Source organism: Bos indicus, chromosome 3 (assembly GCF_029378745.1).
Source record: "Bos indicus isolate NIAB-ARS_2022 breed Sahiwal x Tharparkar chromosome 3, NIAB-ARS_B.indTharparkar_mat_pri_1.0, whole genome shotgun sequence".
NCBI lineage: Eukaryota > Metazoa > Chordata > Mammalia > Artiodactyla > Bovidae > Bos > Bos indicus.
The window spans coordinates 40,884,621-40,910,240 of record NC_091762.1 but is presented as its reverse complement, the minus strand read 5'-3'; the positions used below and the strand labels follow the sequence as shown (position 1 = coordinate 40,910,240).

The following is a 25,620-nucleotide window of genomic DNA, read 5'->3' as shown; positions in this document are numbered from 1 at the left end:
TGCTTTCTGAAAGCATCACCTTCAGTGCTGTGTTTACTTAAAGCGAATTCCTTTAACTAAAAGGCCAATAATGACCAAATTTAATATTGGTGAAATAAACAACAGAAAATTCTTTGGTTTAATAAGCACTGGATAATGTATATGTATGGCCAAGTCCTTTCTGTTCACCTGAAACTAGAACAACATTGCTAATTGGCTATAATCCAAGACAATGTTTTTGGTGCTTAAAAAATTAAAAAAAAATAAAATGAGTTCTACTCTTCAGAGATTTTTCAGTACCCAAGAAATATTTACAAACAAAAATAATTCAAAAATATTAATGTCACTCTAAAAATGTTTTATTTTCTTTATTTGATGCAACAGAGCACATATATCTTTAAAATTACCATCTGAAGGACAGTCTAGTTTAAAATTTTTATTTTCATGTTTAAAAACATGAAAAAATGGGCACTTTGTTATTCTGTTTATTTTCTGAATAGTTATTTTAGTATAACCATATGCTTTCTCCATATGGTTCCTACAAAGGAACATTGACTAATATAGCACTGAGTTCTGGTACATTTTTCATCATTCTTTTCTCTTTTCTGAATTCCTCTTGGAAGCTAAGGATTGACAGCATTTTCCTTGGTTAGAATGACAAAGCAATTCCTTGAAATTTCCTTTTGAGTGATTTTAATGTGCATAATCGTAGCCTCTGCAATTAGGATAGCAACAGTGTAATAATACATTATTTTACTCTCACCTTTTCACCCTTGGAGCCAGGGTCACCTTTGAGACCGGGTAAGCCAGGAGGTCCCTAAATAATGAGAAATAACAAACATACATAGAGTATGCGCAAATTAGAGAATCATATTATTATCCGAGGAAAACAAAAAGAGGAAAAGCTGGTTTTAATAATATGATAAGATTCAAGATAACTACTGATAACAAGCATTTACTTTTTAGGATTATAAATTATTTTGTGCACTAAAACTCCATGGTTTAATATATAACCATAATAATAAAACATAGTATTGGTAAGTTTGTTTAAATAAATATGAAGTTAAAAATAGCACATGATTTAAAAGAAAAGAAGCATTTTTAATTAATTTTAGAAAAGAAGTTTCCAGATTTTACATTCATTTAATGAAGTGTTTTAGTGCTAAACTCAAATTCAAAGGTTATAATATTGCCAGTAAAATTTAAAGGAAAAGCCTTTAATAAAATGTTTGACAGTCAACTGACCATTGTTAGCCATTTTGCTAAGCAAACTCCCAAGAAAGTATTTTTAGCTATAATTCCCAAATTGAATTTCTAATCTAAATAATCTCTAAATGTAAAAAAAAAAAATTTTCACTTTATTCATATTATACCTATATTTTAATTATTTAATCTTTTTTATAATCCAAGGGTAATCCATTTATCCATTCAAGTTAAATTATATTGTAATGAAAAGTATGGAATTATTTTAGCAATTAACTCTTAGTCCTGGCTTCTACTTACAAAAATATTCATAATGATGTCTTTTAAACAAATTTTTAGATATAAAAAACTAGTGTACTTCAACACAAACTAAGGTTCTTGTTCTGAAATTACAGCAAGTTGAACTATGCAAGCAGATGGTTTACAAGTAGGTGGTGGATGAAAAAAAGGCCAGGATAATACTACACACTTGAGTCACTACTGCTTGCAAAAAATACCGCATCAAGAAACAAAGGCAAAATATAATTTTTTCTCTATGAGTTTGAATTATATAGACTGAATTGAACTATTTGAATTATAATTTCCATAAAGATTTTAACATAGCACTTACAAATCAAATTGTTTTAACTTTGATCAAGCTATATGATTAGTCTTCACTGTAGTATCTTTTGCAAGGCTACCATAAGTATTTTTTCACTCTCTAGACAACTTGAATTTTCAGTGTGAAAGAGCACAGTAAGTCTTAGTCCATCATCTTTACAAATTTAATGTATTAAGGGCCATGGATCTAAATAACGTGATGTAATATAAAAACTATGGGTTGAGAATCCGATAGACTGGATGGAAGCCAGATGCTCTTATCTGCAGTTTAGCTAACCAAAGAGAACTGAAGTTCTCTCATCTGTAAACCAAGGATTATATAATTCCTGTCTCAAGGGGCTACTGTGAAATTGCATAGATAAGCACTCTCCATTCTTTAGTTTCTCAAGTCTTCTCCTCAAACTGAAATCTTGAATATCAGAGAAAGAATGGTGCAGTGGTAAAGAACCCAGTTCCCAATGCAGGAGACACAGGAGACGCATGTTCGATCCTTGGGTTGGTAAGATCACCTGGAGAATGGAATGACAAGCTATTCTGGCCTGAAGAATTCCATGGACAGTGGACCCTCTGACTAGAGTCCACGGGGTCACAAAGAGCTGGACATGACTGAGCAGCTAACACACTGCACTACATGAATGAGTCTGAAATTCTGTTAGTATTGATATAAAAGTGAACAATTTCCCTATGTCATTCTATTGACAATAGATAAAATTATCTTTATAGAAATTCCATGCAATTTTAAATGTAAATTTAACCCTAAAACTCTTCTTATAAAGAAAAAGTTATTAATCCTCAGATACAGATTTGTTATCAATTCAGTTTAGATTCTCTTTTGTGTAATAAATAATCATGCTATTTTGTTAAAATAATTGTCAAATTCACTTTCAGGAATATTCTAAGGCTAGATTCTAACACTGGACTTTCATATCATTTGCTAATATTGTATCAGAGTGGATGATCTCAAGGTGTGATCCTCAGACTGCAGCATTATCACCACTTATGAAGGTATTTTGTGTGCGTGCATGCTCAGGATTCTGTGATGCCAGGAACTATGGCCTAAGGCTTCTCCATCCATGGGATTATCCGAATAATCGGTAGGAATACCGAAATGGGTTGCCATGCCCTCAGGTTGTCTTCCCAACCCAGGGATTGAACCTGCATCTCCTGCACTGCAGACAGATTCTTTACCACTGAGCCATCGGAGAAGCCCTTTGTGAATGTATTAGAGAAGAGGCTTGTCTAGACTAACTGAATCTGAAATTCTGGAGTTAGAAACCAGCAATCTGTTTCATAGGTTTATTATTCATTAAAGTTTGAGAAAAAGGATTCTGTGGCATTAGGTCCCAAATCTGTTAAATCAATATGAAAATCAGAACAGCATAAAGAATGTCATTTATGTTAAAAGCATTACTTATTTAGTCCTACTAATTCAATAATTTTAAGATTAAGTAAGTATATTTGCATCAACTTTTTTCTGATCTCATCAGAAAGGCCTGGTAAATTATTGGTTAGGAAATTAATGTTGTCTAATAGCACAATTTTAAAGGAATAATATAAATGAGTAATGAAAATAATGAAATAATTCCTTGAGGTCCTGTGACCATCAGGATAGATGCCAAACATTCTATATGTTAGCACAAAGTGACATAAAAAAGCACAAAAAAATAGTTCTAAGAAATATGTAATTTCATGAAAGAACCATATACCTGATCCAGTAGCCTGAACCCATTTAAAAATATTGGTTAAAATTGACATCTGTCAGTAAAAAGTAAATATATTCTTAAATTGAAATACAAAAGCTATTTAAAGAGGCTAGATTTTTTCTATCTTTCTTCTTATTTTACATTTAAGCTCTCTCTGGTAGACAATAAACACAGAAATCTTGCTGTAAGTGAGAGAACTAACAGGGATGTCACTTCATGAACACTGATATTCCAATCACTGCTTCATTCAGCATCTCAGGTCTACCACTCATTATTCGGGTATTCCTGAGTCCATTCTTTCTTATCTCAGAGCTTTATTTATAAACGTATTCTATTTTTTTTTTTTTTTTTTGAGGGGGGACTCTCCTAAGTTTATTGGGCATCAGACTGCAGGTGAGGGGGCCGACAGGAGGAGGGTGGGGGGTGTAATAACTTAAAAACCAGAGGTGAGAGCGGCAGCTCCTCCAGAGATCTCTGCAGAAGGGAGGGTGTGGGGGTATTTACAAGGATTTGTACAAAGTGCCCCGCGCCAGCCTGGGGCAGGAAGGGGGGATTCGAGCAGGAGGGGTGGGGGAGGGGAAGGAATTTGCCTCTCTGACCCCCACTCCCGGCCCCCCCACACCCCAAATTCTTCAGTCTTTAGGCTCAGCAACTCTTCTTGTCCCTGCCCAAGGCCTAATTCTTGAGCTGTCGGGGAATGGAAGTTTCCTCATTAGAGGAAACTTATTCTACATTAGAATAAATGTATTCTAATAATAACTGTTAGACAACTGTGATAGAGAAAGAAAAAACAGGCCTATGAAAGCACTACATATAGTGAAATATATGGAAATTGAATTATTGTTATTTGTTTTTGATATGCTCTGGACGGTTATCAATCAGCTTTCTCATGACAATCTAATAGTAAAAGCTAGAATGGCAAAAATAAAAGAAACACTACAGATTCTAAATGCTCAGGGTAATGGGAAACATACTAGAAGTTATTTGTGTTTGTAATGCTTTCAAATCATTTCTATAAATACTTTTCATGAAAGAGTTATAGGAAATGAATGTTAATTCTTTTAAGCTAATAATATCATAAAATTTCAAACTATATCTAAGGAGGCGTTTGCCAAGCAAAGTCAGTTTCTTATTTTCATCAGTTGGAAGTAGACATTGGCAAGTTATGATGTGATAGCAGTTATAAAAATCCTCTGAACCTGGAACACATCAAAAATATCAACTCTGCATATAAAAATGTTATTTCAGGTACAGATATTTTCTATTTCCTCTTTAGAATATTGTAAATTGAAAAACCTTATGAAATACATAATTCATAAGTGATAAAGTGAAAAGGAAAACAGGGATGATACATTCTTAGGTGTCTAGAATACACAATCAAATATTTTCCCTTGCCGTATCATGCTATACACAATATTTGCTTTACTATGCATCTCAAAATTCTAGTGCATTAAAATTTAGAGAAAATTCAGATCCTACTCTTTATTTAGAAAGTAGTATTGTAAAATAACCTTTAATTTGGTGAAAAGCAAATGTTTTGTGATTTAAACCTGCTTAATCATTATGGAATACTACACATCTCAAACCTGTTTACAGATAAGTTAAATGTAGCATTTAAAAATTTAAAATATAATTCAGTAATCCTACCATTTATTCAGCAATTATGGCTTAAAAAATAACGTTATCAGATATTTTACTTATCAGCACAAAAAAGAATTAATGTATGATAAGGTAAACTTGTAAAAATACTAAATAGTTTTTCAGCTACACTGGAACAAATAGTTCTTAAAATAAAAGATTATGAAACAAAATAAATATTTAAAACTAAAATAGATCCTAATTATATCTTAAAAAAGTAAAATAAAAATTAACATAAAATTATTAAATCATGTTTGACTATACAGCAGAGAGGAGAATATAGCAATAATTACTGTTCTCTAAAGCACTCAATTTTATTACCATTTGATTTTTTCTATTTTCTGAAAAACAAAACAAAAACAACACAACAAAAAAGTTCAACTTCAAAAACTCTCAAATAAATTTCTTTATACAATCTCATCATTGTCTTTAGCTTTCTTTTAGCTTTCACACATACTGTTTATCTACTTTCAGTTCCATATGATGGTTCTGAATATTTAACTGTATATAAAATTCATGCATATGTAGAAGCTTAAATTTTGCCATGAGAAATATCTAATTTTGAAGTAATAAGTAAATATTATACCATATATAAACTCTAGTAGAGCTGATCATATAGAATGGTGAGATACCAGTTATCATTTTATGAATTTTAAAATGTTTGTTCTTTCTTGTATCAGAGCTTTATTTATAAATATATTATAATAATAACTGTGTTAGAGAATTGGGATAATTAAAGAAAAACCAGGCCTATGAAAGAACTACATATAGTGAGGTGTTAGTTACTGTTGAGTCTGACTCTTTGCAACCCCATGGACTATAACCCACCAAGCTTCTCTGTCCATGGAATTTTCCAGGCAAGAATACTGGAGAGGGTTGCCATTCCCTTCATCAGGGGATGTTCCCAACACAGGGATCGAACCCAGGTCTCCTGCATCACAGGCACATTCTTCATCATTTGAGCCACCCAGGAAGCCCACATACAGTGAGGTAGAAATGAAATGTTTGTTTCACTATAGCCCAAAGAATTTCCAATCCAAATATTAATATAAAGTGGTTAAATTGTTACTTATATAGCAAATGGTCTAAGTTGCTTGAGTTTTTTTTTTTTTTTTAGGAATAGTTTGTTTAATCATCATAAGAACCCCATGGATAAAAATATATTAATATCCCATTTGATTCACTTTAACCTCATAATATCCTATAAGATAGATTCTACTTAAATTCTCATTTTACAGATGAGAAACCTAAAGCTTAAAAAAATTGAATAACTTTCTTAAAATTCATTCAGGTTGAAAATTGATGAGCTTAACCTCTAATCATGATATGCTACTTCTCACTCAAATCCAAAATTGCCTACTAGAACATGTATTTCTTAGTTGAACTGAAAAGTTCATCAAAGTGTTATACATCCTGAAGATGATTTCTCCACTCATCCTCATCTCCTGAAGACCAAGTAGCATTTTCACCAAAATTCGAACAAACTATTTGATGGTATGAAAACGCTACAACAAATTCGCATTCTAAATACTCTCTGATAAAACAAAAAAAAGCAGCCCGAAAAAGGAATGGCACCCATGTTGCTCAGTTCTGTTGCTTTCCATTTTACTGTGGAAAAGGGTGTGAGTTATTTAGCTAACATTCAGAATTATAAACTTTTGCAAGCTAGAATCAGGTGGTATGTCTGATGGTTTTATTTTTAATATTAGCTGAAGGAAATCTCCAGCTTGATGCTTTTTATTACATCTGGAAAAAGGTCAGAATACTTACTGGAAAATCTGAAATAACCAAAAAAATCTTTGGCAAATTTTAGGGTGGTATTAAGGTGGAGTATTTTTTTCCGAGGCTATGGCTCTGCGCACTTAGGAATTTAGCATATCTAAGAGGAGTGTTCTCTAAATAGTGATGCAGACATGGAACTGATGATCCTATTTTGTCAAGTCCCTGTTTCAAAGCCAGTGGGGTTGGTCATGTGCAGAGTTGATAATCTCCTCAAACTTTGATAGCTTTTATCTATTTATTAAAATAAGTGATCTTTAACTTTTCAAAGCAAGTTAAAAAAATAATCTCCATAACACTAATACCTGGAATGTTAGAGGAAATTTTTGTGATATTTAAAAAAAAAAAAAAGGCCAAGTTTTCCTGAATGATTAAGATTGCGGATACTAGTTTCGATGCCTTTCTCGTCACGTACATATATCTGAGGTAGTCGATATACTCATGTGAAGCAGTTTTGTAAAATTTCTATAGATAAACCTGACTATTTAAACTGATATACATTATACTTGAGGGGTTTCCCAGGTGGCTCAGGGGTAAAGAATCCACCTGCCAATGCAGAAGATGTGGGTTTGATCCCTGGGTCGGGAGGATATCCTGGAGGAGGAGATGGCAGCCCACTCCAGTATTCTTGTCTGGGAATCCCACGGACAGAAGAGCCTGGCTGGCTGCAGTCCATGAGGTTGCAGAGTTGAACACAACTGAGCAACTGAGCACATGCAGACATATTATACTTGCTACTACTACTACTAAGTCACTTCAGTCATGTCCGACTCTGTGCGACCCCATAGATGGCCCCCCACCAGGCTCCCCGCCCCTGGGATTCTCCAAGCAAGAACACTGGAGTAGGCTGCCATTTCCTTCTCCAATGCATGAAAGTGAAAAGAGAAAGTGAAGTCGCTCAGTTGTGTCCAACTCCTAGCGACCCCATGGACAGTAGCCTTCCAGGATCCTCCATCCATGGGATTTTCTAGGCAAGAGTACTGGAGTGGGGTGCCATTGCCTTCTCCAACATTATACTTGAATAGCACTAAATGTCTTGCTTCCTGTTTTAATTAATCCCCTTACATATTACTATTTTTGGACAATGAAGTTCAAATATCTCTACCATGAAATAGAATCTGTCACCTAGTAGGCAATAATTTTAAAGGCAGGTCTTGGATTCTCACTTTCTGCCTAAATTTTATTGCAAGGATAGCCTCTATGAACCATATGCTAGTCAACTAAATGCTTTATTGAATTTTTCAGGTGTGTTGTTTGCATATACAGTTTATGATATTAACCAAGCTTCTGTGTTGTAATAATTGTACCTCTCTTCACTCATGAGGGTTAATGCTTTATCTTTCAGCCCATATGACTCATGAACAGAACAATTTATTTGGTGAAAGAATCACTGTATGCCTGTGCCAATGCTGTTCTTTTAAATGAAGTGCCAGGAAACTAAGTGTAATTGATGCATTTAGGGGAGCCGTCCACATTTGGAAAAGAACTGGCTGGGCCATTAGTGGCATTTTATTCAAAACGGATTTTTTTTTCATCCAATGGACATAAGATAGGAAAGATCTTTTGATCAAGGGCATATTTTCCAAGTAAATTATCACTTGGAATTACTTTCCTCTTTTTATTTTGGTCTGAGTAATACACTTCCTTGAATACTCTACAATTTATAAACCAATTTACCAGACAAAATTTTGGGGATTCTAGCTTATAAACAATTTCATTTCTGGAATTCTAACAACAGAAAAATGTGCTACTCACCAAAGGACCAGGTGGCCCATCTTGGCCTGCAGCTCCAGGGAGACCTTGTTCTCCCTGTGGAAGAAGAAACATGACAGATTTTTTAAATTAACAGAAGCAGACATATTATTTTTCTTTAATTTTGGTAATGCAAAAAAGAAAGAAAGCAAACAACACCTATGGATTCCATCACATGGAGAACATCTACAAATATTGTAAGCAATTTTTGAGTCTTTTTACTTGCTGTTTGTATGTCTACATGCACATACACACACACTCACAGATAGATGACTGCGTGTATAAAAAGTTTTACGTCTTTGAGATCTTAGGGCTTAGCTTTGTATTCTATCTTTATAATTTAGAATTTCAAAATGTACTCACTAAATAAATGACATACTTAAATATTCTCAGGGGCTCTGGCTTTAATTATTACATACTATTTACCATATATACTAATTTATATAATAATGCTGACATAAATATTTTCATCCATAATTTTCCTTAGAAATAAGACATTATTTTCAAAATGACAACTATCAGCACAGATGCTCACCACAGGGCCAGGGATGCCCCGAAGACCCTCTGGACCAGGCTTTCCGGCCGGTCCTTGAGGACCAACCGGGCCAGTTTTTCCTGGAGGACCCTCAGCTCCTGCTTCTCCCTGTTAGAAAATAAAATATGTGGATGTATTAATAATGAAGATAGACATTTTATTATTTTATGAAAAGTACTGAAACAGTTGTTGTCCAATATACACATGAGATTTTCAAACATGATACCTATAGTGAATGTTTTACCTTAGCGCCTTTTTCACCTTGTCTTCCCTCTGCCCCTGCAGCTCCAGGAGGACCCTACAAACACAGAATTGCACTTCAAATACATATAGCATATAAAAATAGTACAACTGAGATCTTATTTATAAATACCCCAATTTAACTAGTGAGAGTCTAACAAATTGTGATTTTCTATAGCAATTTAGTTTAAGAAACTGAGAAAACTCAAAACCCCTTTGATGTACAAATTTAGAATATGAAGCACAAATGAAGCACAGATTAATACAGATAATCACATCACAATAATGTAAGGAAACAATAAAGATAAAAATTTTAAAGAAAGGTTAATGCTTAGTCACTCTTAGTGTGTTAGATACTGTTATCATTTATTATGTTGCATAGTTAGAAATTAATTGAGGGTTTCAGATTTGACTTCCATCATTATATGTGTTTTAGACTGGGTCCTTTCTTAATCTCAGAAGATCAATATGTTACACATTTTCATAAGATCATTTTCAAATTGGAATAGTACAACATTTAAAATCTTGTTGGTCAACAGATACTGACTTTTTATTCTCTGACATTATAATTTAGTGGCATGGCATAAAAATAGTATGACTTTTACAAACCTTGAATTAGAGAAAACAGAAAAAAAATATTCACACTCCATATGTCATCCAAAAACAATAAGATATACTGCTCTTTGCATAACTTTTGTATAGCTGCATGGATTGCTATGGAGAAATGCTAATTATTATATATTTAAAGATTTTCATAATGCTCCTCTATACACACACATACACACACACATAGTTTTCTATCTTTGTGAGGTATTGGTCTACCTATTTCTCTTCAGTTCTTTTTTATTAGCTATGTGACTTTTAACCAATTATTAGTATTTTTGAACTTGATTTCTTTCATCCTAAAATGTTCAGTTCAGTTCAGTCGCTCAGTAGTGGTTGACACTTTGCAACCCCAAGGACTGCAGCACGCCAGGCTTCCCTGTCCATCACCAACTCCAGGAGCTTACTCAAACTCATGTCTATAAAGTAGGTGATGCCCAAAATATTATTAATAATAATTCCCTTGTTATAAAATTATTTAAAAATTTAAATGATGCAACACATGAAGAAGTATTTTGTGAACTTCCCAGTAGAGCAGTATCAAATACAGGTATGGAATCTGGTGTTTAAGAACCTAAAGCCTGGGCTCAGACTTCCTAGATTCAAATCATGGCTCTGCCGTCAACTAGCTTTGTGATCTTTGGCCAGTTACTGTGGGTGATTCGGTTTACTGCTCTGCATAATGTGTATTATAATAGCAGCTATCTCCCAGCATCATCATGAGAATTCAATGAGTTGATAAATGTAAAGGGTGTATAACAGTACCTGAGACATAAAAACACTACAAATATTAGTTACTGCTTATTATTACTAAAATGATTGGTTATTGTTATTCTATATAAATTCAATTAGAGTATTTTACCAATATTTTTCACCCTGTTGGCAACTTAAGAATCGAGGAAATAAAACTGACTTTCAAAATACATTTGCAAATATCATTTCAACAGATTATTTATTTCATACTTTTCAGGTTTATAACACCTACAAAATATGAACTCCATTTTTTAAATTACTTGTTTTAACTAGAAAATTGAAAGTCAACTAAAAAGATATTCTATAATATGATCCTGTATTATGTGGTCGGATCTTAAAATTTGACATTCAGATTTCCTTCTTACATTTTATCGGTCATCAGTGAAATATAAAACTTGACATTTCTAAACTTCATAACAAATAGGTAAAAAGGAATCATTTATATTACATAACTTCAATATAATAGTCAAGGTATCAAAGAAAACAAAAATTTTTGAAGCTAGAAATATGCTATAATTCCCACTGTATATAAATTTTGTTCCTATTCATTATTTTTAGGTCATTGATATTTTCACTTATGGCATCTCTTAGAAATCTTTCAAATCAACACAACCAGGGCATTTGGTTTGACAGTCCAATCAGTAAGAGTGCTTCTTCCCTCTCGCTGTGGTGGGATAAACAAGGTATATATTCCTAACAAATTCATTCTAAGACATAACAAATTTATGACTGGATTATAAAATATTTATTTCATTTCCACTAATTCACTGATATTTATTACTACTTAACAAACATTCAGTTTCATGCATTGGAGAAGGAAATGGCAACCCACTCCAGTGTTCTTGCCTGGAGAATCCCAGGGATAGGGGTGTCTGGTGGGCTGCCATCTATGGGGTTGCACAGAGTTGGACATGACTGAAGCGACTTAGCAGCAGCAGCAGCAGCAACAAACATTAAGATTCAACCTGAAACTTACTTGTGCTGAAAATTTTTACACAAGTTCAGACATAAGTACAGGAAGTTTAAAAAGACACTACTGAGTGACTGAACTGAACTGAACTGAATGATATCTAGGAAATTGTACTATTTCATTTACCCCTAGACTTTCCCGCTTTTCATTTGTTTACTTAATTTTTGCTATGAATTGTGTTCAAAATCATCCACTAAGATTGAGATTGGAGTTTGGGGAGTGTAGAAGAAACAATATTAATCGGTGGATGCAAGGCGAGGGAGGATGAATTTCTTCCAGATGCTTTATTAATATTCTACTGGTGAATAAATGCTAGCCTTTTATTTGGTCTTTAAAATCCACATTTAAAATGAGGATCAAGCACTTCATCAAATTCAGAGTTCTGTGAACTCATTTATCTCTGAGAGAGGCAATGAATATATCATCAGTAATTATTTTCTCAGTATTATCACTGTAGCTTCATCTATTATTAGACATTCCTTGTTCCTTGACCCCAAAATAAGAAATGTATAAATTCTGTAAGCAGTCTCTTGTTTACAATTCAAGCAGTAATTTGTTAACAATAATATAGGCATTGAAACTTCAGTGTATCTTTTGAATTTCATACTATTTATGCAAGAGTACTTCTCCAGAGAAGCATAAGCTTCAAATATTTCTTCGTGTTAAAGAGTTGAGTCATATTTTGGTGTGCAGATGGTACCTAAACTTATTTTGATGATTATAATGCATAAAATATCCAATCACTATGTTGTACAGTGAAACAATATAATATTGTAAGTCAATTATACATCAATTGAACATATTGGCATGACGGCTAAAATACTACTTATTCAAGTGTGCAAGTGTTAGTCTCTCAGTCCTGTCCGACTTTGTGACCCCAAGGACTGTAGCCTTTGCACATGCAATTGTCCAGGCGAGAATACTTGGAGTGGGTTGCCATTTCCTTCTCTAGGGGATCTTCCCCACCCAGGGATGGAATCTGGGTCTCCCACATTGCAGGCAGATTCTTTACCATCTGAGCCATCAGGGAAGGACAGTGGGTAAAATAGCCATAATAATTATAATTTGGGGAAGAGAAATGAGATTCAATGAATAATGGGCTTTTCTTTATTCTGTGAAGATTTTACCTTACAATAGTGACATAAAGGTAATAACTTTGAGATTGAATTTACACCCATGAACTTTATAATACAGAAGATATATAAATATCCAGCTTTAGAAAAAGCAAGTCATCAACAATCTAAAATGTAACAAAAATGTTGCTACAGCACAGCCACAAAATTGTGATTTAATAGAAAGTTTTTTCATCCCAAGGGCTTCCCTAGTGGCTCAGACTGTAAAGCGTCCCTCTGCAATGCAGGAGACCCAGGTTTGACCCCTGGGTTGGGAATATCCCCTGGAGAAGGAAATGGCAGCCCACTCCAGTATTCTTGCCTGGAAAATCCCATGGACCTGGAGCTGCGTAGGCTACCATCCATGGGGTCGCAAAGAGTCGGACACAACTGAGCGACTTCACTTTCACTTTTTCATCCCAAAAGGATTTATTTCTTCTTTGAATGAATGCCTAATGTCTATCCTGGTGGAAATCCACATTAAATGACTTTGGTCTGTTCTTTATCTCATTTTTCCCATTTTTCTCTTATTCTTTATATATTTTTTCTAGATGAAACAGGTTTATTTTTAAGAAAGACTACAGTGAAAATGGATAATGTAATTTTTCTAAGAGAAGAGGCAGTTTTCTTAAAAAAAGAAAACTAAACAATGCCTATGGACATACTTGTTTTAGTCATGTCTTTCTCAGATATCTGCATTAAACAGAGAGGCAAGGACTTAAGGCAGTGAATTAGTTGCTGTACTATCATGAAGTAATGAGTGTTCTGATTGGAAAATGTTTCATAAAACATGATACAATAAATACTTCTTGTAAATCAGTAATCACTGCTATGTAAGATTTTTCTTGCTGTGAGAAATATACATTATATAAGATACACAATGGGCTTCTCTGGTAGCTCAGCTGGTAAAGAATCCGCCTGCAATGCAGGAAACCCCAGTTTGATTCCTGGGTCAGGAAGATCCACTGGAGAAGGGATAGGCTACCCACTCCAGTATTCTTGGGCTTCCCTGGTGGCTCAATTGGTAAAGAATCCACCTGCAATGCGGAAGACCAGGGTTCAATCCCTGAGTTGGGAAGATCCCCTGGAGAAGGGAAAGGCTACCCACTCTAGTATTCTTGCTTGCAGAATCCCATGGACAGAGAAGCCTGATTGGCTACAGTCCATGGGATTGCAGAGTCAGAAACGACTGAGCAACTAACACTTTCACTTCACTTTCAAAATATACAATATAGTCCTTTCCACTATTCACATTTTACAATATTTTTCTTCAATTTACACAATCTTCCACACATGCTGCAAATAATTAAAACTTTCTTAGATGCCAGAAATGTACTGTGCATGGAGAATGTAAGAAAAATGGTGAAACTCTAGCAATCCACAAAGCTTAAAGAGAGAAGACAATATTAACAAATACAGTACATTGTAAAACACAGGGAGATGAAATAGGTGTACGAGAAAGGTATACTGATCTAGTTTGGCAATAGGAAGGCTTTCCTAAGAACCTAATATCTGATCTTTATCTTACGGTAGGTAGATATGGAAAGGATGTTTCCTTATAACACTTTATCTTCTGACCATTCACATCCATGCATAAAGGCATAGGCTCATATATGTTATATATGAGCATATAGAGTTGGTTAGAATTTCCTCTATATTTGTATCAATTAATAACATCAGTTATTGCTTTAATTTTTTGTCAATTTTCCTTTGGCAAAAATGAGATAAACTCCTTAAAATTCCATTTAGTATATGCATTTTCAAATTATAATGTTTAAATCAGTTTAGTCATCTGTAGATTTTTCTTTTTCAGTATAAGGGTTTTGAACTAGCTCTTGGTTTCAAACAGCCATAATGGTAACTGGAGCATTAAAATCCAATGTCTTATTGATACAAACTGTAGTCTTCTAGTGCCTTAAGGAAATATATGTTTATTATCAAGTATTAAAATGCATGACAGAAGGTACATGTACTACAAATGGCAACTTAATTTTCCTACCTGTTCAATAACTGTTAGAATGATGTTTCTTAATACCACTGCTACTCACAACATTCCGATCAATATTCTATCAGGAAAGTTTATTATCATTTATTTGTAAGATTCCCTCAAGGGAAGTAAAATACTTTTCAACACATTTCTATTCATTGTTATTTCTGCTATGAGATGTTATAGCAAAATTGTTACTGATCTACTTTTGTGTTGTGTCCAATGTAGGGAAACAAAGGATAAGACAAATATTAATTTCCACAAATTACATACAAAGCTTATTTAAAATTATACTTTCCAGATGAACTAAAGGGAATTAAATGGTAAGGAAATTCCATATTCAATCAAGTCATAAGTATATAGATCAGATATTATAATTATTGTATAGGAATGTTTTTGCTGTTTCCACAAAGGTGATTTTAAATGCTTTGAATTGTGGTGTTGCAGAAGACTCTTGAGTCTCTTGGGCTGCAAGGAGACCCAACCAGTCCATCCTAAAGGAGATCAGTCCTGGGTGCTCATTGGAAGGACTGATGTTGAAGCTGAAAGTCCAATACTTTGGCCACCTGATGTGAAGAGCTGACTCATTTGAAAAGATCAGATGCTGGTAAAGATTGAGGGCAGGAGAAGGGGATGATAGAGGATGAGATGGTTGGATGGCATCACTGACTCAATGGACATGGGTTTGGGTGTACTCTGGCAGTTGGAGTCGGACATGACTGAGTGACTGAACTGAACTGAATTTTAAATTGATTCTTGCATCAAAGACAATACTGCCTGCTGGCTGAATGCAAAAGCTAGTGAAGGGAGAATTCTACCCACTCCAGTATTCTGGCCTGGAGAATTCCATGGACTGTATAGTCCATGGGGTCACAAAGAGTTGGACATGACTGAGTTACTTGCACTTCACTTATCTCTTCAGGCTCAGGAGTTTGTGTTCCTTCAGTTCATAAACAAGGTGACTTCACAGACACACAGCAAAGTTCCCAAGTACTTCCTTTGCACATTTCTCAAACCAGGTCTAAATCCCTGTTGCTTAGCAAATCCATGTTATTGTTATATGCAGTCATCATGAATTTAATGCTCTGTTTTCTGGCAGTAGTTCTCATAGGAAATTCCTTTACAGTTTATGTTACATGATTTTATATGCATTTACATCAAATAAATAATACAAATATGTATTTACCTCAACAGAATCACAGTATTCTATATTTCAAAAATGTAATTAATTATGAAGTTATAAATTCATTGCTAATGAACTTTCATGTCAATTTACAGAACTCAGAAATTAGAAGAAAATGTCTATCTTATCTGTACATTTTAATTAACATGCTTGTTTCATTTATAAATGATGCTGTAATTCAAAACTTGTATTTAACTCCTTAGGAAGAGCATTCACTCTTTGAACTCTTGATAAATCCAGATATTAGATGTGATGATTTAAATATACATTTATTAATTTCACTCCAGCATTGAATATTATTTTTCCCACTTTATAAATGAGAAAATTAAGACTCAAAGAAATTAACTTATTCTAAGTTGTATTTCTGGGCTTCCCAGGTGGTGCTAGTGGTAAAGAACCTGCCTGCTAATGCAGGAGACTTAAGAGATGGGGTTTAATCTCTGGGTCAGGAAGATCTCCTGGAGAAGGTCATGGCAACCCACTCCAATATTCTTGCCTGGAGAATCCCATGGACAGAGGACCCAGGCAGGCTACAGTCTATAGGGTCACAAAGAGTCAAACACAACCGAATGATTGAGAATGTATGTAAGAATAATAGCCCAATGGTTGTTTTGAGATATATTTCTTTTTCTATCAAGATTATGCTTTTGGCCTGCTAACAAAAAGAAAACAAGCAAACAAATAAAATAATAATGAGAAAGAAAAGGAGGAAGAGGAGGAGAAAAGTTAAAACAGGCACTTGGTCAGTGGGATAAAATTGTATTCAAAGACAATATTTACTACAAACTAAGGTCATTCTGGCAGAGAAGTGTTTGGTTGTAAATATTAACTCAAATTTATATCCTGAGTGCATGGTAAGTCACTTCAGTTGTGTCTGACATTTTGCAGTCCCACAGATTGTAGCCTGCCAGGCTCCTCTGATCCTGAGAGATGGAATTAAAACCTGTTCATACTCTGTGTATAGGAAGATGTATAGTATGAATACTTCCTAATATAAAGCTACCCTAGAAAACAAGCGTGGCCCCAACTGCTCTGTGCTTTTGAATTACTGAAGAGGAAATAAGACCTATGAAACACATTTTAATGTTTACCACATATTCTGTTCATGGATAGGTTAAAAAATAGACTAAAGAAGGTGCAGGAGAGCACTGGATATTGATAGAAGAGCTGCAAGAGGCAGGTCTACAGGATTGTTTTATTATAAAAACAGTATAATAATAGGGACAAAGCAATAAAGCAAATCTCCTAGGTTCCTTTGTAGCCAATATTTTGAACACGATTTTTATATTTTACTATAGTTCTTTTTTAAAATACAGCCATTGTTTCCAAATCAGAGTAGTTTGACAGTGCAAAGCAATCTAACATGCTGATTTCTGAGATCATACTATTGATACTGTAATAAGGTTTCTATAATTCTTTCAAGAAGCACCGGAATTCAGGCACCACCATGAGCTGAAGTTCAGGGTATCAGCAGAGTCTTTTAAAAAGCCTGTGACATTTTTACAGAGGAGGAGACCTAAGCACAGAGAAGTGTAAAACTACTTTTCATGGTGACAGATTAAACCTGTCAATTAAAGTGTGTTCTACATTAACAATTATTTTGACAAATTCAGGAAATTATTCTCTAAGACTTATATATTTCAGTACCATTAAAATGTTGCCTACAGCTTATATATATTATACAAATTTATACACAGAATGGATAATTAATAGATATTTCAAATAAAGAATTTTTAAAACTTACTCTTTTACCAGGAGGACCTGGTGGGCCAGCCTCACCAGATGGGCCAGGAGGACCCTATAAAATGTGAAAAAAATATCTTTTAAAGCAATTTTATGGGTATTATTTTATGGCTCCCAGCACTGTTCAAAATCTGGACTGAAACCAACATGCTTTTTTCATTTCTCCACATCTATTTCCTGGAATATCTCATCCCTATTTCAGATACTTAAACTTCCTCCAGATATCTATAATTACAAGTGCTAAATTTATATGGAAAACTTCTTCATATAAATAGAAGAAAAAAAGTGGAATTGAATTCCTTCTATTTAAAACTGTTTTTTAAGTGTTAATTTATATCTGAAAAATATCCAGTCGGTGTACTAATTAATAGAACCATGTGGTTAATAATTCTATTCGTATCACATACATCTGTGAACTATGAATCTATATCTCTAATTTTATCTCGTGCAACACTACCCTTTTTTATGCAAAGGAGAACACAACATGCTGGGATATGACCCACAAGTCTTATTCACATAGAATAAACCTATATATCTGTGACTGCAAACATCCAGCGGATATGACTCTAGAGACAGAGTTATGTTCAGAGTGCAGTTTGTCTTTCATTCCTAGTTAAGTAAGCACCCTCCTTACTTCCTCCTTAAATACCACATGTGGCCGAAGCCTCCTGCTGTATTTCCCAAATTAAAAAATAAAAAAATAGTCCAATAATGCTGAGTTATTTAGGTTAGAAATTGAAGTAATTCATCCTAATAATAGGCTGATAACCTCGTTTTCTTCATTTAAGTCTCACTTGTGAGTTTAAAATGATTTTCCACTTAACACAACTGGAGAAATAGTTGAATGTGATCTGGTGTGACAAAATCACTATTATGATACAGCTTTAGTTTTTATTACGAAGGCTGTGCTTATATTTCTTAAACTGTATCAAGTAAGAAACATTCCATGGAAGACTGAATTTAAACTGGAGTTCAAATATAACTGATAATTGATTAAGAAAAATATGTGTACATTTAGCTATGCTTTTGAGAGCCCGATTACTTCTTTAAAATATCTTGAGACTCTGTAGAAACTAAATAAAATAGTGTGCTTACTTACCGGTTGTCCAGGATCTCCATCTTCACCCTTGTCACCACCAACACCATCTTGACCCTATAATCAGCAAAAGAAAATGAACCCAGGTATTTCTCACCATTAACTCACTTTTATCAGGAAAAAAAAGATATGATGTACCAGCTTAGTCCTTAAGATAAATTATTACCTGATAGACAAGAGTATCATTATATTCTTTCAGTTGTTCTTATTTTTAAGAATTGTAGAATCTCTTACTTTTACCATAAAATTTATGAAATTTCTTTCATATGAAATTAAAAAATATATAGTGTGCTCTGAATATAAGGAAAGGGGAAGATATAATTATTATACAAGAAGAGTGCATCCTTTAACTATGAACAAATATGATGCAGTTTGAGATATTTGGATCTTAGAACAGACTGAGGTAAAAGCAGAACTCCTATAATTTTGAAATAAAAGTAATGCTGCTCAGTTCAGTTCAGTTCAGTTGCTCAGTCGTGTCCGACTCTTTGCTGCTACTCAGATAATTAATATGTACAACCCAACAAAATCTGGAACACTAACCCAATGAAGAGATAATAATCATGCAACGCAAGTCTAATAATCTTCAAATATATAAATTTTTGTTCTGGTACACGTGGCTACAGTTTACATCTTTCTTTTCTTCCTAATTTTGAGGATCCACTGAAGTAATTAAGGCTTTTCTTTAATTATTTACTGGGAAGATTCCTCATGAAAATAATTCTTTTGTTTTCTCATGATACTTACTGCAGGGCCAGGCTCACCAGGAGGACCAGGATCTCCAGGAAAACCAACAGGACCCTAAGATAATGTTTTAAAAGGAAATAATGAAAAATAGTTTCATAAAAAGTCATGATATTCTGAAGTTTAAGAGGTAAAAGTCATGGCGAAACCATATAAAATATCTTTCTTCTGCTAGAAAATTTTTTTAAATGGTGTGAATTAAGAATGCTTATAAATATATAAAATGAAGAAAAGTTAACTTCACCAACTATGGGCCAAAGTCTCATGATTTCTAGTCTTTCTATGAAAAGTTTCAAGGAGCTTTGCCACAGATTTCACTTTAAAGAGGACCAACGTCACTCACCGGATTACCCTTAGGGCCATCATCACCTGGCGGTCCCTTAGCACCAGGAGGTCCAGCAGCACCCGGGGGACCAGCTTCTCCTTTCTCTCCTCTTTCTCCTTTGGGACCCTACGCAACATAAGAAAAACACCTGATTCTCTTGCAAGTTTTAAAACAGCTTCTTAACCTCAGCATATTAGGTCAGGCGCTTCTCTGCTGTGGGACCTGTCTCCTGCATTGCAAGACGTTTGCCACCATCCAGGTGTTATTACGTAGATGCTAGCAGTTATCCTTCCTCCAAGAGTGGCAACCAAAAATGTCTCCAGACGTGGCCAAATGTTTTCTGGAAGTCAAGGTCACCCTCAGTTTAAACCAATCTAAGTCAGAATAGTACCATCCTAATACAATTCATATATAATCACTTGATGTAGCAGGGTTTGTTCTTTTGTGGATAGTCCACGAAAGATATGTGCAATAAATATCTTACAGTTCTTAATGTTCTAATTTATGCATATGTAATATTTTTTAAATTTCTGTGTGAGTCAAAAATATGCAGAGGATAGGCAAAATTATTAAATAAAAAGGCTCTGCATTTGTGATGATTCTTAATGGACTGGAAAGGGAAACCAAGTAACTGAATCACATCTAGGAGTTAAGTTCCATGTTTAAAATACTCTGAAAGAAATATCTTATCCCTAAAACACTATATTGACAATAAGCCAGCACTTACACCTGTGCCTGCTTCCCCAGGAGGCCCTGGGTTCCCTGCTTCTCCAGGTTCACCCTGTAAAGAAGAGAAATTAGTTATCAGAACACAGAAACGATGTTTTGCATTTGTAAAATTGCCTTCAACGATGACCATGACACTTTAAACCAGCCCTTAACTCATTATGTTGTTTAAAAAGCAGGGACAACTTTGATAAAAAGAAGGAAGTTTTTCTGTTACTGACCTTAATACTTTTATTTCTCAACTGGGGAGATATTAATAGAACTGAATACGCTGGATGCTACAATTCTCATCACTTAGTTAATAGCCAGAATATTAAGCCAAGTTACCACCAAAGCACACAAAACAGACATTCACATGTTTGCTAAAAACTGTGTATTGTGTTGCATCAATATTCACATTACAATTAAACTTATGGATTAAACAATTAAAAATGTTTTCTCTCTAAAATATTAATTTTCTCTAATCAAACAATTTGGTAGTATTTTGATAATCCTATCAAATTAGTTAGTAGAAGTCTGAAGAGGAGCTATAAATAAATACAAAAAGACTATAAGATGCATACTGATACTTAGATACTAATTAAAATTTCTTCTTTTGAGCCTCTCTCTCTCTCTCTCTCTCTCTCTATATATATATATATATATATAGTTAAGTCGCTAGGTCATGACTGACCCTTTTGCAGTCCCATGGACTATAGCCTGCCAAGCTCCTCTATCCATGGAATTCTCTAGGAAAGAATGCTGGAGTGGGTTGCCATTTCCCTCTCTTACGTGTGTGTGTGTGTGTGTGTGTGTATTTCCTTCTCCAATATATATACTTCCCCAATATATATAGGTAGTTTTTATGATTTCCATATATAGATATGGATGGTTATTTTCTGACTCAGTGGAATAATAAATAAACCTCCTAGACTAATAGATTTTCTCTTGTGAAAGTCTGTTATTAACTCTTCATACTTAGAAATGCATACAAACACAATATTCTGTTCAAGTAATCATTCAAGTGAAGTAATAGAGTACATTGATGTGCCATGCATGTTTCTATGCAAAACCCATAGTAGTAGAAACTCTGAAATAAAAATTATTCTAATTAAAAAAAATGAGGCCTGAATTTCCTTTAATTTTTAACTTGGCTATTTCTAATGTTCCTGGCACAAACCGACTGTTCATGAATTTGTTTGAAATCAAATATCAACATAATTCCAAGGGAGAGACTATTTTGTGTACACAATTTCTTATTCTTTGAGAATATGCACATATTTTAACTTTTGAAATTGTCTGCATAATGAGGGAAGAGATCAAGTACTTTCTAAGAATTTATTAGTACTATTATTGTGTATAAATTATTTTCTCTCTCAAGATAAGTAGAAAATATTTCCAATTATCGTGAATAAACTTTATAAGTAAAATATTATATTTACATTATTTTCAAAGCAATGAATAATTCAGCAATCCCAGGATGATGGAATAAAATGTAGGTGATATTTTAAAGGTCATTATTCACATCTTTGAAAAAACTTAAGTGGTTTTCCATTCAAATCAAATGTAAAATGTCCATATTAAATTCATTGTATGGAATGTATATAGTATACTGCATGGAGAAGGCAATGGCAACCCACTCCAGTACTCTTGCCTGGAAAATCCCATGGACGGAGGGGCCTGGTAGGCTGCAGTCCATGGGGTCGCTAGGAGTCAGACAGGACTGAGCAACTTCACTTTCACTTTTCACTGTCATGCATTGGAGAAGGAAATGGCAACCCACTCTTGCCTGGAGAATCCCAGGGACGGGGGAGCCTGGTGGGCTGCCATCTATGGGGTCGCACAGAGTCGGATACGACTGAAGCGACTTAGCAGCAGCAGCAGCAGCATACTGCATAACCTCAATTAGATGGAATTTAAAAAAGCCAAGCTCACCCAAGCAGAGAGTAGATTGGTTGTCACCAGGGGTTGGAGACTGGAGCCATGGGGAGATGTTAGTCAAAGGGTTCAAAATTTCAGATACTCAAGATGAATAAGTTCTAGAGATCTAATATGTAGCAGTATGACTAAATACATATGAAAATTACATTTTTGGTTATATTATAGACAAATGTGCACAATATAAATAGCAATTACTTAAGATGATCTTAATATTATCTCTAAAGATCCCATTTAAAATTGAAAAAGGATGGAACAAGATCACAAGTAAAGCGATAATACAGTGAAACAAGACTAGATTATATAAATTAAATATTTCTAGTATCAACAAGGCTATACCATGCTTATTCTAAGTAATAGTAGTGTATTTACAATAATGTAAATTCTATGAAGACCACTGGTATATGAAAGAGGTGGTAGATTATACAATTATTACTTATCATTTAACCATTTTATCCCATTCTATAACACACTTGTTCAGATTAAAGCCCCCTTCAGAAGGGACAGCAAATTACTCTGTCTGCCTCAATTCATAAAATATGCATTCATTGTTTTGAGGAAAATACTAAAGTACAAAATCCATCAATAGCAAATATATATTACACAGAAAACAAGTTAAATTTATTTAAGCAAAGTGCAGTATGGCTAAAGTAGCTTAGCTTTTCTTTTTTCTATTGAATTTGGGACTGAAAATAAATTTCCAGCATAGAAATGAGAAAGCATTCAAATCAAATCAGATTCGATCTCAAAAATCTGTAATCTACATCAAAGTATACCCTAGATTCAAAGTATAGCCAGAATCTATACCCTAGATTCTGAAGAAAAGAAAAGAAAATTAGGATTTTATTTCTATCTTGCTGTCACATAGAAATGTTTTTAAATAGAGAAAAATAAAACTCTGTTTTTTTTTAAGTACAACAAATTTAGACGTTTTAATTGTAAGAAGTCAAACACCTATCCTGACTGACCGAATTATTCTATGAAGATGCAAAAGTGGCCAGATATTACCAGATAGACTTTAAGCAAATGGAAACAGTATGGGAAGGGAATTTCCCAAAGCTCCAAACATCTGGCATCCATGCTTATCTTCTAGAGTAGGGCAGAGGATAAAACCATTAAAGAAGCAACTTAAGTACTTAACAGTACTCCCACTGTACCCAAAAGCTTTAGGAAACAAAATAAGCTGAAAAAGTTGTAAAATGATTTTAGAATTTGTTATATGGGCAGAAAACTAAAATTAGAGACTAGTCTTCACAATTATTTGTTCAGTATTAGAACCAAAAGAAGATGATGCAAAGGGAAGAAAGAGGAAAGGCATGGGCTACCTTCATCTGTCTATTACTGTGATACCATCAGATAGCCGTCTTCTCTTCTGTTAGTCTTCCTATGTCAACTGAACTCAAAGAAAAAGTTCTTTGAATTCCATTCTCAATTTATCTGCATTTTTTTAAACAGAAACTTTAAAAATATAAACCAAGAGTTAGTCAATCAGAATTAAAGAACCAGCCTTCTTATGAAGCAAGAATTAGATGAAAGTCAAAGTGTTAGTCGCTCACTCATGGTGTCTGACTTTGCAACTCCATGAACTGTAGCCCACCAGGCTCCACAGTCCATGGGATTCCCCAGACAAGAATACTGGAAGGGGTTGCCATTTCCTTCTCCAGGGGAAGAATTAGATAATAGCTTTCAACTATTTCTAATTTAGTAATTAATAAACTATTTAAATAGGCAATTATATAAAATTAATTATAATCAAAATGCTAGAATGTGGGTGTTGGGAAGAAATAAACACTAAAGTGCTAGATTCTCAACCAATTACATATCTTTTCTGAGGACTAAATCTTTTAACAAAAATAAATCATGAATGTAATATATGATACATCAAAATTTTTGAGACTAAACAACAGAATCATTTTTATGATGTCTATACTTCTGATATTTATTAACAAAACTGAAGCAAACACAGGAAATTTCTAAATTTTTCCCATTGCATATTTTATAGCATGACATTTCTATGCCTCAAACTAATGAAGAATTTATTTTTTAAGTAAAACAATATTAATGTTAATTTTCTTGAAAGTTCTTTTAAGAAATGAGAGTGAATGCATAAATAACAAATAAGAGAATCATTTTATCATTTTTATAAAAAGGAAAAGCAGATATTTTAAATAAAATCATTTTCATGATAAAAGGAAACTATTCAGAGCCCAGATATTATATCAATGTCAACTATTTTGAAAAGTGCCAAAGACAGTATTAGTAATGAAAAAAGTAAAGTAAATTGAAGTCACTCAGTTGTGTCCAACTCTTTGCGATCCCATGGACTGTAGCCTGCCAGGCTCCTCCATCCATGGGATTTCCAGGCAAGAATACTGGAGTGGGTTGCCATTTCCTTCTCCAAGGGATCTTCCCAACCCAGGATTGAACCCAGGTCTCCTGCACTGCAGGCAGACTCGACTGTCTGAGACACTAAGGAAGCTCAATTAGTAATGAAAATACAATTACTGTATTTAGTAATGAAAATTTAGTAAATTTAGTAATGAAAATACATATTTGGACAATTTTGTCCAAATATCACAAAATAAATGATTAATTCTTTTGTATTGTGAAGGATTCTTTTCTCCCTTTTAAGTCAGTTGCATCAACCAATCTCTTCTATTTTCAGTAGAATGTTACTACAGACACAGTCTAATCAAATATACCTGGGTTAAAGTGGATCTTGATTTAGTCACTTTCTATTGACAAAACTTTGATGAAATTACTGATATTCTCTATATTCTGCACACTTAGCCTAAAAATGTGGATAAAATATTATCATCATGGGGTGGTTTTGTTAATTACCGGGAGTAATCCATTTATACCACCCAGCACCATGCCTGGCAATAAAAAATGTTACACCTCTAAATCATTTTACTTTTAATTTATTTCACTATCACAGAAGATGATATAAATATGTGCAAAACATTAGAAAGACACAACTATTATAAGCCCTTAAAATACTAACTGATATTATTAAACTCCTGCTTTAACTG

General features: G+C 34.0%; 1 protein-coding gene across 1 annotated transcript in view; it reads right to left on the bottom strand.

Annotated features, from left to right (window-relative positions):
- COL11A1 (collagen type XI alpha 1 chain) overlaps positions 1–25,620 on the bottom strand; it is a 222,646-nt gene that overhangs the window by 14,038 nt on the left and 182,988 nt on the right. Inside the window, exons 50-58 of the mRNA XM_019956964.2 lie at positions 20,673–20,726; positions 19,964–20,071; positions 19,624–19,677; positions 18,880–18,933; positions 17,782–17,835; positions 9,434–9,487; positions 9,190–9,297; positions 8,658–8,711; positions 743–796 (exon numbers count right to left, since the gene is read on the bottom strand). Of these exons, the coding sequence (XP_019812523.1) occupies positions 743–796; positions 8,658–8,711; positions 9,190–9,297; positions 9,434–9,487; positions 17,782–17,835; positions 18,880–18,933; positions 19,624–19,677; positions 19,964–20,071; positions 20,673–20,726 (594 nt within the window). The remainder of the gene's footprint in view (positions 1–742; positions 797–8,657; positions 8,712–9,189; positions 9,298–9,433; positions 9,488–17,781; positions 17,836–18,879; positions 18,934–19,623; positions 19,678–19,963; positions 20,072–20,672; positions 20,727–25,620) is intronic.